The sequence below is a fragment of the Myxine glutinosa genome, chromosome 2 (genome assembly GCF_964187855.1).
Source record: "Myxine glutinosa chromosome 2, kmMyxGlut1.1, whole genome shotgun sequence".
NCBI lineage: Eukaryota > Metazoa > Chordata > Myxini > Myxiniformes > Myxinidae > Myxine > Myxine glutinosa.
Genome location: NC_136262.1, coordinates 52,097,582 through 52,113,497, shown reverse-complemented (window position 1 = coordinate 52,113,497; position 15,916 = coordinate 52,097,582). Strand labels below are relative to the sequence as shown.

The window sequence follows — 15,916 nt, the reverse complement described above, 5'->3', positions numbered from 1 at the left end:
GTGCTCCAATGGTGAAAATTTCGTGTCCATCAGACCAACAGTTGCTGAATTTTTTTTAATCATGATCGGATTGTTAAGTGTTGTATTTGTCGAATTATGATGTCATAACGAAGGCACTGATGACATCATCATTAACATATCTTATTCCCCATGGGGAGTCGCTGATAATGAGCCAGGTCTCATTTTTTTCCATGGAGTGGTTTCAGAGATTTAGAGGTGCGAAGTTTTCCAAGATGGCGCCTGTACCATGTGACCTCTGATGTCATAATAATCGAAATATTCTACCGGAGGAGGCCCTCCTATGGTGAAAATTTCGTGTCAATCGGACCAAGAATTGCAGAGAAAATTCATACTGATCGAATCAAGCATTGTACTTGTCGAATTATGACGTCACAATTAAAGTACCGATGACATCATCAATGACATATCTTATTCCCCAAGCGGAGTACTTGACAATGAGCCATGTTTCAATTTTTTCCCATGGAGCGGTTTTGGAGGTATAGAGGTGCAACGTTTTTGGTTTTTCCAAGATGGCGCCTGTAACACGTGACCTATGACGTCATGATTTTTCATTAAAATATTCTAAAGGAGGAGGCGCTCCTATGGTGACAATTTAATTTCAATCAGACCAACGGTTGCCGAGAAAATGGTTTTTTAAAATACTGACATGGCACACATTTTACTTTACTGAAATGCAGACACGTACCTACGTACCTGAATGCTTAACCCCGCTTATCGCTTCGCGAGCGCAGGGTACTAACGTTCAGGCAGTGGTGGATCACATCTTCTTCAAGTCAGACAGCCTGTTGTCAGCTATGAGGTGTTTAACATGTGTTGTCATTTTGGAATGGCAAAAAATTTACTGCTGAATAGTTAATGTGAGTTTGCATAATCCTCATTTAATATCTGATTGTTCTGTAACATACTGACCAAGGCCTGACAGGATGGTAAGATGCTCATGCAATCATGATCTTCCTGTTTAACATGGGACATGCACCACAGTTGCTTCGGGAAACAATTTGTAAAGATGTTTAAATTTGTCAAGTTACTGAGATACTTATTTCATTCCAGAAATCACCCAGACGCAGCTCAGATGGTTCGGCTCACCCTCAGCCCGAGAATTGGCAATTTAATCAGCGATCACTAGAAAATGATGATCTTCAAGGTATTATTGTCTTTTGTCTTGTATTTGATGATGATCTGTACTGATTCCTCCTGTTGGTACTGAAAAATTCACAGCACGCAATGCTGAACGACTACAACATTAAATTGCATGTGAAACATCCACACTGGTGTTTTGTGAAGATCATTCACTTACTTGTCATTTTATGTTAAATGCAATCTTGTGGCGGACACAAAAGCCCACTGGCGTGGTGACATCATTCCGCGCACCAAGTGGGCGGTGGCCACGCACCAGGGGTAGGCGTGGCCTCATGATATACACCGGGCGCCCAGCCCGGGACAGTACAGTGTTACAGTGTAGTCTTACAATAAAGACGTTTATATGTTACCGCTTGTCCGCTTCCTCCTTGCTCACAAGCAGCGCGCGTAACGCCGCGCTTTACTGGTGACCCTCGACGTTGGATCTGCTGGAGCGATCCTTCCACACGCGACGCCATCGCCATGGCCGACTTCGTCAAACTTCCGGAATTTTGGGAGGCTCAGGCCGAAGTCTGGTTCGTCCAGGCCGAAGCCCAATTTCAGCTTCGGCGCCTCACCGGCGATGACACGCGCTATTGCCACGTCGTCGCCTCCCTCGGGCCCGGCACGGCCGCTCGAGTTGTGTCCGTCCTTCGCCACCCACCGAATGGCCACAAGTACGAGGCACTCAAGCGGCTACTCCTAGCCACGTTCGGCCTTACGGACGACGCACGGGCCGACCGCCTCCTGGATCTCCCCGAGCTCGGTGAGACGCGCCCGTCGGTCCGAATGGACCATATGCTGTCACTGTTGGGCGACGAAGCCCCCGGTTCGCTATTCCGGGCACTTTTCCGGCGCCAACTTCCAGCGCAGGTCCGCCTCGCGTTGGCCGGGACCGAGCTAACGGAACCCCGAGCATTGGCGGCCGAGGCGGACAGGTACTTCGCCGCTTCGGACATGCGGGCGAGCGTCGGCGTGGCCGTCACGGCCCTCGACGCTGATGTTCAGCAGCATGTTCCACAGCATCAGCTTCTACAGCACGCTGATGTTCAGCAGCATGCTGATACGCACCTCGTGAACGCCGCCACGCCCCGCCCACCGCCGCGGCGAAAACCGCCACCGCGGGGAAACCCGCCAACTCCACCGGCCTGGCGGAGCCAGCCGCGCTCCTCCAGCTCCACCACCTGGTGCTGGTTCCATGCCAAGTTCGGCCACGAAGCTCGGCGGTGTCATCCGCCGTGCTCCTTCAACGGGTCGGGAAACGCCCGGGCCGGCGCTCAATAGTGGCGATGAGCGCCGGCCATTCGAACAGCCTGCTGTTCATAATGGACACCTTCTCCAGGCGCCGTTACCTGTGCGACACGGGAGCGCAGGTGAGTGTCATTCCCGCCGGCACGTCAGACAAGCACGCCGCGGGTGGGGGCCCCGCGCTGCTTGCCGCGAACGGGACGCCCATCCGTACGTACGGAAAACGCTGCCTCTCTCTGCGGTTTGGAGGGCAGGTTTTCCGATGGACGTTCGTCACCGCCGACGTGCCCATGGCACTGCTTGGCGCGGACTTCCTGTGCGCTAATGGGCTCCTGGTCGACGTCAAGCGCAGACGGCTTGTCCAGGCCGAGACGTTCAGCTCGCTCGCTTGTGCGTTGCCCAGCTCAACGAGCGGCTTGCCAAGCGGCTTGCCGAACGATTCGGTTCCGGCCACGTTGGTCTGTACGCTTCCGGCAGCGGACGCATTCACCCGCCTCCTCGCCGGCTTCCCGGCCCTCACGCGGCCCACCTTCTCGGCGGGGGCCGTCAAGCACGGGGTGGCCCATCACATCCCCACCGTCGGGCCACCGGTCTACGCCCGGGCACGCCGCCTCGAGCCGACGAAGCTGGCGGTGGCAAAAGCGGAGTTCGCTACCCTGGAGCGACTCGGCATCGTTCGGCGCTCAGAGAGCGCTTGGGCGTCGCCGCTGCACATCGTGCCGAAGCCCGGCGGGGGATGGCGACCGTGCGGGGACTATCGCCGTCTCAATGACGCCACGACTCCCGACCGCTACCCCGTCCCCCACATTCAGGACTTTTCCGCCCGTTTGGCGGGCAGGTCCTTCTTCTCGAAGGTGGACCTCATACGCGGCTACCATCAGGTCCCCGTCAGGCCGGAGGACGTCCCGAAGACGGCGGTCATCACGCCATTCGGACTCTTCGAGTTCTTGCGCATGCCCTTCGGTCTGAAGAATGCGGCTCAGGCGTTCCAGCGACTGATGGACAGCGTCCTGCGCGACTTGGATTTTGTCTACGTTTACCTGGACGATATCCTCGTCGCCAGCGCGTCCCGCGAAGAGCACCTACGCCACCTCCGCACGCTCTTCGAACGCCTGGGCCAGCATGGCCTGATTGTGAACCCCGCAAAGTGCCGGTTCGGCGCCGCCACAATCGATTTTCTGGGGCACCGTGTCACCAGGCACGGAGCCGTCCCCCTACCGGCCAAGGTGGAGGCGGTGAAGGGGTTTCCGCGCCCCCGCACGATCAGAGGGCTGCAGGAGTTCCTGGGCATGGTGAACTTTTACCATCGGTTCCTGCCCCGTATCGCCCAGCTCCTGCGCCCCCTGCACGAAGCTCTCCGAGGTAAGCCGGGCAAAGGCGACGTTACCTGGACCGAGCAGATGGACACGGCGTTCACGGGCGCGAAGCTCGCCTTGGCTAACGCCACCATGCTCGCGCACCCGGCGCCCGATGCACCGATCGCCCTCACCACCGATGCCTCGGACTACGCGGTGGGCGCAGTGCATGAGCAATGGGTGCGTGGAGCTTGGCAACCGCTGGCGTTCTTTAGCCGGCAGCTTCGCCCGCCCGAACGCCGTTACAGTACCTTCGACCGCGAGTTGCTCGGACTTCACTTGGCGGTCAGGCACTTCCGCCATCTGCTCGAGGGCCGGGCGTTCACTGCCTTCGTCGACCACAAGCCGCTGATCTTTGCGATGGGCAAAGTCACCGAGCCGTGGTCGGCCCGGCAGCAGCGTCACCTCTCGGCCGTGTCCGAGTACACGACGGACATCCAGCACGTCGCGGGGAAGGACAACCCGGTGGCGGATTGCCTTTCCCGGGCCGTCGCCCACGCAGTCCACCTCGGCATCGACTATGCCCGGATGGCAGCGGACCAGGCCGCTGACCCCGACGTCCAGGCCTTGCGGACCGCCGTCACGGGCCTCCGCGTCACCGAGGTGCCGTTTGACGGCACGGGCGCGGCCCTCTTGTGCGACGTCTCCCTCGGGCGTCCTCGCCCCATCGTGCCCGCGGGCTGGCAGCGCCAGGTGTTTGACGCCATCCACGGCCTGTCCCACCCGGGCGCGAGGGCCTCCCAAAGGCTGATCGCCGACAAGTTCGTCTGGCATGGCCTCCGGAAGGCCGTCCTCGGCTGGGCCAGGACGTGCCTCGCGTGCCAGCGCGCCAAGGTGCACCGGCACACCCAGGCCCCGTTGGCCCCGTTCACGGTGCCGGAACGCCGGTTTGACCACGTCCACGTGGACCTGGTGGGACCTCTGCCCCCCTCGCGGGGTTTCACCTACGTCCTCACCATGGTGGACCGCACCACCCGGTGGCCGGAGGCCATGCCCTTGGCGTCGACAACGGCGGCCGATGTCGCGCAGGCTTTCATCGCCACCTGGGTCGCCCGGTTCGGCGCCCCCTCAGACATCTCATCCGACCGCGGCCCCCAGTTCACCTCGGAGCTCTGGGGGGCGGTTGCGCAGGGGCTCGGGGTCCGGCTGCACCGAACCACGGCCTACCATCCCCAGGCTAACGGCCTGTGTGAGCGATTTCACCGCTCATTGAAGGCCGCGCTCCGGGCCACCCTCCGCGACGGCGGCTGGGTCGACAGGCTCCCCTGGGTCCTGCTGGGCCTCCGGACGGCGCCCAAGGAGGACCTGCGCGCATCCGCGGCGGAATTGGTCTTCGGGCAACCGCTGCGGGTGCCGGGCGAGTTCCTCCCCGACTCCACGGCACCATGGTCCGCGGCACAGCAGCGCTCCGCTCTACAAGAGACCGCCCAGAGGTTCGCCCCGGTGCCAACGGCATGCCACGGGCACCCACCGACGCACGTCGCCCCGGAGCTTCGCACGGCGGAGTACGTCTTCGTCCGCCACGATGCCCATCGGACACCACTGCGGCCCCCGTACGACGGGCCTTTCCGCGTGCTGGAGACCGGGGCGAAGCACTTCACCCTGGACATCGGCGGTACTCCTGACCGCGTTTCGGTAGACCGCCTCAAGCCGGCCCACCTCGATGTGGACCATCCACCGCCAGTGGCCCGACCCCCACGTCGGGGCCGCCCTCCTGCGGGCGGACCCCCGGCACCGCCCAGCCCCGCCGCCACGCCGGCCCCCGGTCCTGCACCCATCCCAGGGGCAGCCAGGGGCATCCCACCTGGCATCCCTGCACCCCGGACGCCGCCGATCGCCAGGGGGCGCTTCGGCCGGGTCATTCGTCTGCCCCGCAAACTGGCCCTCCAGGTGCGCGGGAATTCTGGGGGGGCGCGTGTGGCGGACACAAAAGCCCACTGGCGTGGTGACATCATTCCGCGCACCAAGTGGGCGGTGGCCACGCACCAGGGGTAGGCGTGGCCTCATGATATACACCGGGCGCCCAGCCCGGGACAGTACAGTGTTACAGTGTAGTCTTACAATAAAGACGTTTATATGTTACCGCTTGTCCGCTTCCTCCTTGCTCACAAGCAGCGCGCGTAACGCCGCGCTTTAATCTAACACTTGAGTCATCAGGGTGCAGTCTTGGATAACTTGTCTCTGACAACTTGTCATAATGAAACTGTCTGTCAAAGCAGAATCTCAATAAATCATTATTTTATTAAAAGACAATAATGTGGTTCATTAAAAGGGCCAACTGGTGGGTTGGGGATGTGGGGGGAGGAGGAGGGAGCGTGGAAGGGGTGAGGTGGGGGTGAGGTTGCTGTGGGCCTGGTGAACACAGGGGGTTCTTCTTCTGAACGTTTGAATCCCATCTGCATTTGCCTCTGCATCAAGATATTTAATTAAAACGGAAAGAGTTATTCAGATGAATTCTTATTTTGTTCTAACTTTATTTGGTATTTCTTTGTTAAGTTGTTTTGCAGTATCAAAAGACAGCGGCAAATGAAGAATTTTTAAATGAACTGGAATCAGATCTACAGAAGTGGTGTCCTCAGAAGTTTCAGGACGCGACAAGAAGCATCTCATCCAATGTTGAATCGAGTACTTTCCACGTTAATTGTCCCTGCCCGGCGACTGATATCCTTTCTGTTGCTCGTCACATTGAAGATACCAATGCAAGCCTTCCAGTGCACTATTTGCAAATATTGAGGAATTTACTGAAATGATGCCATTTATTGTGCTTGCAGCCGGGTCCCTCATTTCGGTTTCCATCAAACACAAGCCAATGCAGAGCCACGTCTTCTTGTTTCAAACAAATAAGAGCCACAGCAGTGATGGGAATCAGAATGTTTTGAGACTCATGGAAGAGAAAATCACAAAAATTTCGAAAAGCAATGGTGGAAGTTCTCTTCAAAGTGATGATCCAGTAAGTCGACAGGTTCTGAAACCAATTCTTGTCGTTTTTACCAATGGTAAAAGATTGTGGAATTTTTGATATGCCATCACCCACCCATTCTGCCCTTGTAAGGCCCATACCTACATACCGACACTTTTTTTTTTTTTTTTTTTTGTATACAAGATCGATGCTCGTGTAAGAGCTAACATTAATCACAAAAAACAAACTGACACATAAAACATATGATAAAGGGAGCGGGAGACAAGATGGGGAGATAGAGAGGGAAGCACACAAGTCCAACAGTGGAGAACAGGGACATCGGGAGATCTATGGGAGGGAGAGGGCTTGGGGGGGGCGAGGCATGGGAACGGTATCATGGGGGGGGGGGGGAGAAGAGAGGTATAAAACACATGGGCACTGCTACGACCTCCAGGAAAGAAGTTGGTATTTCAAAAAAGTGGAATTGGGGTGAAATTAACGGGGGCAGAAAAGATCAAGGTTTTGGATGGGGGAAGATAAGAGATGGTGGTGAACAGCTGTTTTAAAGACTTGGAGGGAGGGAGAAAAGAGGAATGAAACAGTGAAGGTGAGCAGAGAGTCTTGAATTTGGCAGTTTCATCATAAGAGGGTTGCTGGCAGATCTTGTGTCACCTGTAGGAATATTTGTGGGACAGAGCACAGACAGAGCTGAGGGAGCTGGGCCGGAGCAGAGTCGGTCGAAGACAGAAAGACCATCAACCCTACCTTCGTTGAGTGAGTGAAAGGCCCTTGGAGTTAGCTTCATCGCGGGAGATTCCAATGATTCTGAAAACTTTTGTTTCAACAGCGTGAAGCCGAGGTAGGTGTGAGGCAGGAGCACCAGCCCAGAGGGGAGAACAGCATTCCATTGGAATCTTATTCGCTGCCCCGGTCCACGTCGATGCTTCACTTGCAGGCTCGCACGCATACGCGACCCCTTTTACACTCGCGAAACCCGGCGTCTCGGCGCCTCCCGTGCATCCCACACACTCCGTCCATTCCATCACCACACTCCCTGTTACACACCACACCTCTCGCACACCCTCTTGCGCACACTCTCCTGTTACATCCTCTATAACACTCACCATCACGCGCTCCGATGTGGTCTCCCGCACTCGGGCCACCACCAACTCAGGTGTGCGTTCTCGCACACTCTCGCCGTCCATCCCAACCGTGCATCCTCGCACCCGCTCCACCACCAACTCACTCTCCGTGTCACACTCCGTACACTGTTTCACACTGACCCTCCGACGTGCATTCGCTCTCGCACTCGGTATCACTCCCACACTTTGTAACACGCTCACTCTTTGACGCACACTTTTTCCTCGCGCGTGCCATTTCCACTCACACAGCACCCAACGGACCTCTCACAAACGCCCGCGGTACGCTGGGATCCCAAGTGAAAGTATTACATATTGATATTCAAAGCTCCTGAAAACCGAGTGTACTGTCCGAGGTATTACTACATCACTCAAGTTGTCAGTAAAAAGCTATCTGGCCCATAAATGACCTTCTGGGAGGGGATAATCTGGATACACCTCATGGTCTTGTCCACATGCGGTGCAGGACCACAATGTGGTTGGATTAATGCCCTCAGGGCTGCTCATCACATGGATGGTCTCTTTCCACGAGAGCAAAGCGACATTCACCCCGGTGCGATGCTCTTCCAGACCATTACCCAACAAATATCTCCCTGCCTGTGCCCCTAGTTTGTCCTCCAGTTTTCACACCCTGTGCCCCAATTGAGCCTCCATTTTCCTCTCTAATCCATCCATTCGCTCTCCGAGTTAATTCATTATTTCTTCCAACCTCACTCCCAAATCACTTTTCATCTCATTCATTTCATTCTTTTGTTCATCTATTTTATTTTCAAACCTCACCCATTGTGTTCTCATCTCCCTTTTGCTCTCATCCATTTTGTTTTCCAAATCGTCTTCATTTCTATTTATTTTCTCACCCATATTATATTATAATTTCACCCATATTACATATATATATTAATAATATCTCTTCATATGCTCACCCATCTTATTCATGTCTCCCTTCATTTGTTCACCCATCTCATTCATTTTATTATTCATTTGTCTTAAAATTTTTAACTTGGCCTGGATGGTCATCGCATCCGTTTTCTGGCTCGTCCGCTCAGGAATGCTGGAGGTTCCTAACCTGGGATCCTCACTAGCTCCACTCCCGGCTCACTTCCTTCATCCTCGCGGTATCTTCGTGCCACCAAATCTTGCACATCCGCCATCAATTAACACCGATGCTGGATGGATGGACTGAAATGGCTTTGACTTCCTCAAACTGCATCAATTATAGCGGAATTGCACACATGCGGTTGTGAGGAGAAACACAACAACCTTAAAGCTCTTGTAAAACCATTGGGGTCATTCCCGAATACAACAAAACAGGGAAGATTGAATCCGACGGCGGGAAAAGGACGACTTGATTGGAGAAGGGAAAAAAATGGGAAACAGGTAACAAGTAATCAATAAGTAAGTATATGCAATGACTTGAAGTCAATCAAGAGAAATATAGGGCTCCTCACTCCAGATTTTTTCACAGATGGGGAAAGGGAACAAGAACAATAACAAGGGACTTCTCTTATCTCCAGTAGTTGGAACGTCGAAGGAGGAGGGGTGGGGGGTGGGGGGTTGGCAGCGAAGCAGCCACGGACAGGCAGGACGAGCAGGCCATGACAAGGTCATAAGGAGACGGTGAAGAGGCATTGGTGAAGCGGGCAGGACAATGAACAGAAAGCACACAGACAAGAACCGCCGCAGGGCGAAGGCAGGCAGGACATCTCCTGCAAAAGCTCTCCTCTCAGCGCACTCTAGAAACCCTCTCTTGCACTTTCCAAATTCTCCTCCGAGCACATCGCCCCCCCTGGCACACTCCCAACAGGATCAACGTGATCCTTGCGCTTCTCAAACTCCTCCCTCCCGGCACATTGCCAATTCTGTTCAGATCGATGTGATGCTCAAGAGCCTTAAACCTGTACGACACAGGCTCCTCCCCTCACACTCTCCTGACACTCTCTACCTTTTCAGGCGCCCATAGCCCTGCCCCCATCAGGAGATGTTTGTCACTCTGCCCCCACCCATCCCCTTTCTCCTAAACCTGGCAGAGCTTCACCATGATGTGTATCACTCTCCCCTGCTCTTCCATTACCACCTGGTGAAATAAATTTCAAACTCGTCAGACTAAGCGTTGTCCCTGTCGAATTATGACGTCATCATTATGGCACCAATGATGTCATCAATAAGAACACCTATTCCCCATATGGAGTTCTTTACAATGAGCCACGTTTAGATTTTTTCCACAGAGCGGTTTTGGAGATATAGAGGTGCAACATTTTTTGTTTTTTCCAAGATGGCGCCTGCACCACATGACCTACGACGTCATGATTATCATTAAAATATTTTAAAGGAGGAGGTGCTCCCATGGTGAAAATTTCGTGTCAATCGGACCAACAGTTGTAGAGAAAAAGAATTCATAATTATCGGATAAGTGTTGTATTTGTCGAATTATGGCGTTACAATAAAGGCACTGATGACATCAACAACAACAACATGCATTTTAAGGCCATTTTCCCTGCTAGAGCGGGGGTTAGCCTTGCGGTCCCCATGACAATCTTCTCCATTTTGCCATATTTTCTGCATCTCTCCTTGTTAACCCCCTTTCCCGCATTTCTTCTTCCACCATCTTTAGCCAAGTCTTTCTCGGTCTTCCCCGTCCTCTACTTCCTTCTACATTCATTTCCATCACTCTTCTCAACCAGTCACTTTCATCCTTCCTCAACACATGACCAAACCATCTCAACCTGTTCCTCTTCACAGCATCAATCACAGGCTCTATTCCCATCATCTTTCGCAATTCATCATTTGTCGTCCTCTCTCTCAACGACACTCCGCACATCCACCAAACCATTCGCATTTCCACCCTTTCCAGCCTTCGTTGCTGCTCTACATTCATGACCCATGTCTCGCACCCATAAATCATAACACTTCTCACACATGCAGCATACACCTTTCCCTTCAGCTTCAACGACACTCCCCTCCTCATCAGCACACCACTCAGTTCCCGAAACTTCTTCCATGCACATCTCACTCTAGCAACCGTTGCTGAGTCTGATCCACCTTCTCCATTCAGCATGTCTCCGAGGTAGCAAAATGTTTTCACACCTTCCAGCTTCACGCCGTCTCCAAGATCCAACTCAACATTTCCTCCATCTGCAGCTCCCTTTGTGCACACCTTACATTTGAATGTAGCTGCCAAACTGGTTAATGACCCTTTCAGACCACTACATTTTTGATGAACCCACTCAGCGCACATTGTACATTCAATGGAGTTCACTCCGACACCCTTCATGCACATAGCACATGGCCACTTCCCAGTTCTTTCCACCTCACCACATGCTTTACCACTTGCCACCACCTTCGTCTTTCCTATATTCACCTTCAGACCTTTTGTCTCCATACATTCCTTCCACTTGTTCATCTTTTCCTTCAGTCCATCCATACTTTCCGCATTCAACACCAGATCATCTGCATGCAACAACTCCCACGGTAAACCCTCCTTTACGGTCTGAGCCAACACCTCCATCACAGCTACAAATAGCAGTGGACTCAGTACCGACCCCTGATGCACTCCCACCTTCACCTCAAACTCACCACTGTTCCCGTCCTTCGTCCTTACAGCTGTGCGCGCTCTTTTGTACATTGCCATCACATCTCTGATCAACCATTCCTCCACTTCTAACTTCCTCAATGCCCATGTCAATACTTCGCGTGGAACCCTATCGAATGCTTTCTCCAGATCAACAAACCGGAGAAACAACTTCTTCCTCTTCTCCATGTACTTCTCCTGCAACTGCCTCACAATAAAGAGCGCGTCTGTCGTTCCTCTTCCTGGCATAAATCCAAACTGCATTTCGTCGATCTTCACCTTCCTCCTTATCCTCCTCTCCAACACCCTTTCCAATACCTTCATTCCATGCTCCAATAACTTTATCGCTCGGTACGAGCCACACTCCAGAGGGTCACCTTTCCCCTTGTATAGAGGGACGAGGGTACTCAGTTCCCAATCCACTGGAATGCGGCCTTCTTTCACCACCAGATTGCAGATCTCTGCCATTCTCTTCACACCCCAACTTCCTGCTGCCTTCAACATATCTCCCACAACTCCCGTCGGCCCTCCCGCCTTTCTACTCTTCATTGCTTTTATCGCTTCCTCAACTTCCTTCTCAGTTATCTTCTCTGCCGTTCATAAAACTGGGTTACTCTCTATGTTGCCATCCCATTCATTCTGTGTATTCAACAGCATTTCCATATATCTTTTCCATCTTCCTTTAATTCCATCTGGGTCCACAATGATTTGTCCCACTTCATCCTTCAAGCAACTCACCCCCATCACATCACACCTCTCTTTTGCTATCTGCTTTGCAATCCTGAATACTGCTCTCTGACCCTCTTCCGAATCCAAGCGTTCTCCGACCATTTTCCTCCATGTCTCCTGCGCCTTTGCTACCTCTTTCTTTGCAGCCTTCTTGGCTGCCTTATAACTTTCATGCTCTGCTTTTTCTGCTCCCATACCCTTCGCCTTCTGCCACTCCTTGAACTTCTTCCTCTTCTCGTCAATCCTCTTTCCAACTTCATCATCCCGCCACCATGTTTCCGAGTGCCTCGGTAGTCCTTTTGTCCATCCACATACCCCACCAATGGCTCCCAACAGACTATCTTTCATTGACATCCAACCACGTTAAAGCTCAACCACATCATCCTCTACCCTACTCAGCCTCTCTTTTAATGCCTCCCTTACTGTCACCTCTTTCAACCTCCACACCTTCATTCTCGGTTGGTACTTCACCTGCCGAGCTCTCCTCGCACCTTTCACCCTTATGTCGCAGACAACCAAGTGGTGCTGTGAAACAGCCTCCTCCCCCGGGATCACCTTTGTGTCCCGGAGGTGCCCCCTATCTCGCCTACGCACCATCAGGTAGTCAACGGTTGTCGTCGACCCACCTGACGTGTATGTAACAAGCTTATTATCCCCTTTCTGGAACTGAGTATTACAAATCAACAAATCAGCTCGATCAGCAAACTCCAAAATCCTTTCACCTTCTCCATTTCTCACACCATATCCGTAACCCCCATGAACTCCCTCAAAACCGTCCATACTCCTTCCCACATGTCCATTTAGGTCTCCTCCTACCACAACAACTTCCTCATCTTTCACGTTTTCCATCAGCTTCTCTTTCGCACACCAGAACTTGTCCTTCTCTTCATCGCTCCGACCAACCTGCGGAGCATATCCCAAGATGACGTTCACCAAGAGCTTTCCAATCATCATTTTCACCATCATCAACCTATCACTCACTCTAGTCACACTCACCACACTGTCTACAAACTCCTCAGAAAACTGGACACCAACACCATTCATGCCCTCCGGGCACCCTTTCCACACAAACTTGTATTTCTGTCCCTGCCTACCCTTCACCATTCTCACACCACTTCCCTTCCATCTCGTCTCTTGCACACAACATATGTCCACTCTTCTTCTGATCAATACTTCCACCACTTCTCCTGATCTCCCTGTCATTGTCCCTCCATTCCATGTCCCAAACCTCAGAAACCGATCTCCACTTCGGGCTGTACCCTGCCCATATGTAGTTGTAATGTCATGGTTCTCTTTTTGAGGCAATGTTTTTATGGCCGGATGCCCTTCCTGACGCCAACCCTCTTAGTCGCCTCTTACGACACGCAGGGATACGGTGTACCTATTCTAACCCGGGTACACACCGTACACACCGGTCCAAATCAATTCATGTAAAAGCACAAGGATGGCCGAGTCGTCCTCCCAAATACATTACACATACAAGCTCCTCCATAAGCTTGAGATCACCATTGATAACAAAGAAAAGGTTCGTTTACACTGCACGTTAAGTAGCTAAGATGGCCAGGTGTACAGAATGTAAACGCAACACTTTCGAAGGTGAGATCCTCAGTGAGCAGAAGCACTCGGAGCCCTCAAGCACGTCGTGCAAACGAGCCTCAGGAAGCAGGAAAGGAGGCCTCAAGCACGTCGTGCAAAACGAGCCTCAGGAAGCAGGAAAGGAGGCCTCAAGCACATCGTGCAAACGAGCCTTAGGAAGCAAGAAAGGAGGCCTCAAGCACGTCGTGCAAACGAGCCTCAGGAAGCAGGAAAGGAGGCCTCAAGCACGTCGTGCAAACGAGCCTCAGGAAGCAGGAAAGGAGGCCTCAAGCACGTCATGCAAACGAGCCTCAGGAAGCAGGAAAGGAGGCCTCAAGCACGTCGTGCAAACGAGCCTCAGGAAGCAGGAAAGGAGGCCTCAAGCACGTCGTGCAAACAAGCCTCAGGAAGTAGGAAAGGAGGCCTCAAGCACGTCGTGCAAATGAGCCTCAGGAAGCAGGAAAGGAGGCCTCAAGCACGTTGTGCAAACGAGCCTCAGGAAGCAGGAAAGGAGGCCTCAAGCACATCGTGCAAACGAGCCTCAGGAAGCAGGAAAGGAGGCCTCAAGCACGTCGTGCAAACGAGCCTCAGGAAGCAGGAAAGGAGGCCTCAAGCACGTCATGCAAACGAGCCTCAGGAAGCAGGAAAGGAGGCCTCAAGCACGTCGTGCAAACGAGCCTCAGGAAGCAGGAAAGGAGGCCTCAAGCACGTCGTGCAAACGAGCCTCAGGAAGCAGGAAAGGAGGCCTCAAGCACGTCGTGCAAACGAGCCTCAGGAAGCAGGAAAGGAGGCCTCAAGCACGTCGTGCAAACGAGCCTCAGGAAGCAGGAAAGGAGGCCTCAAGCACATCGTGCAAACGAGCCTCAGGAAGCAGGAAAGGAGGCCTCAAGCACGTCGTGCAAACAAGCCTCAGGAAGCAGGAAAGGAGGCCTCAAGCACGTCGTGCAAACGAGCCTCAGGAAGCAGGAAAGGAGGCCTCAAGCACATCGTGCAAACGAGCCTCAGGAAGCAGGAAAGGAGGCCTCAAGCACGTCGTGCAAACGAGCTGCTCGGTCGTTGGAAGAAGCTCGGGGTTCGTGGATAGCGCCGTCGGTGTTGCCAGGAGACACACGGTGATGGGAAGGGCTGGGCGTGGCTCAACGACACCACGGACCACCGTCGACGACACCATGTGAATATAAATGAACGGGAGTATTGATTAAATATCAATGATGATGATGATGATGACATCATCATTAACATATCTTATTCCCCATGGGGAGTAGTTGACAATGAGCCAGGTCTCAATTTTTTCCACGGAGTGGTTTCAGAGATGCAGTCGTGGCTAAAAAATATTGGCACCCTTGTACTTTTCACAAATAACCCAAAAATTTTCTAAAAATAAGTTGAAATTGACAAAAGTATTTGGTCTCCACAATTCATTATTTCACTGTTAATATTACAGAACCTTTGTTTTTTATGCAGAACTGAATATGTCCTTTTAAATCAGAAAAAAAGAAATGGTATAAACAAAATTATTGATACCCTCGACTTAATATTTGGTAGCACAACTTTTGGACAAAATAACTATCGTGAAGCGCTTCCTGTAGCCATGAATGAGCTTCGTTCACCTCTCTGCTGGCAGTTTGGCCCACTCTTCTTGTGCAAACTGCTCCAGTTCTCCCAGATTTGAAGGGTGCCTTCTCCCAACTGCTGTTTTCAAATATCCCCACAGGCTTTCAATGGGATTTAGATCTGGAATCACTGCTGGCCACTTCAGAACAGTCCAGCGTTTTGTCTTGAACCATTCCTGGGTGCTTTTGGAAGTGTGTTTGGAGTCATTGTCCTGCTGCAAGACCCATGACCTTCGACGGAGACCTATCTTTCTGACACTGGGTTGAACATTGCACTCCAAAATGCCTTGGTAATCTCCTGATTTCAAGATGCCATGCACACATTCGAGGCACCCAGTGCCAGAGGCAGCACAGCAACCCCAAAACATCACATAAAAAGGGAAGATGTTCTTTTCTTTGAAGGGTTCATTTTGTTTTCTGTAAACATAAAGATGATTGCTTTACCAAAAAGCTCTAATTTGGTCTCATCTGTCCACAGGACATTCTCCCAGAAGGATTTTGGCTTGTTCAGGTGTGTTTTGACAAACTCAATTCGGGCTTTCTTATGTCTCTCTCTTTCTTATTTCGGGCTTTCTTATTTTTCGGGCTTTCTTATTTCTTATGTCTCTCTCTCAGCAGTGGGGTCCTCCTGGGTATCCTACCATAGAACC

General features: G+C 52.5%; 2 protein-coding genes across 3 annotated transcripts in view; both read left to right on the top strand.

The window, feature by feature from the left end:
- The window catches only part of LOC137422719 (uncharacterized), a 53,123-nt gene extending 46,474 nt beyond the window's left edge, over positions 1-6,649 (top strand). Inside the window, exons 7-8 of the mRNA XM_078772859.1 lie at positions 1,072-1,165; positions 6,240-6,649. Of these exons, the coding sequence (XP_078628985.1) occupies positions 1,072-1,165; positions 6,240-6,493 (348 nt within the window). The 3' untranslated portion in view covers positions 6,494-6,649. The remainder of the gene's footprint in view (positions 1-1,071; positions 1,166-6,239) is intronic.
- LOC137421804 (uncharacterized) overlaps positions 1-15,916 on the top strand; it is a 342,299-nt gene that overhangs the window by 315,739 nt on the left and 10,644 nt on the right. The gene's annotated exons all lie outside the window — the stretch shown is intronic.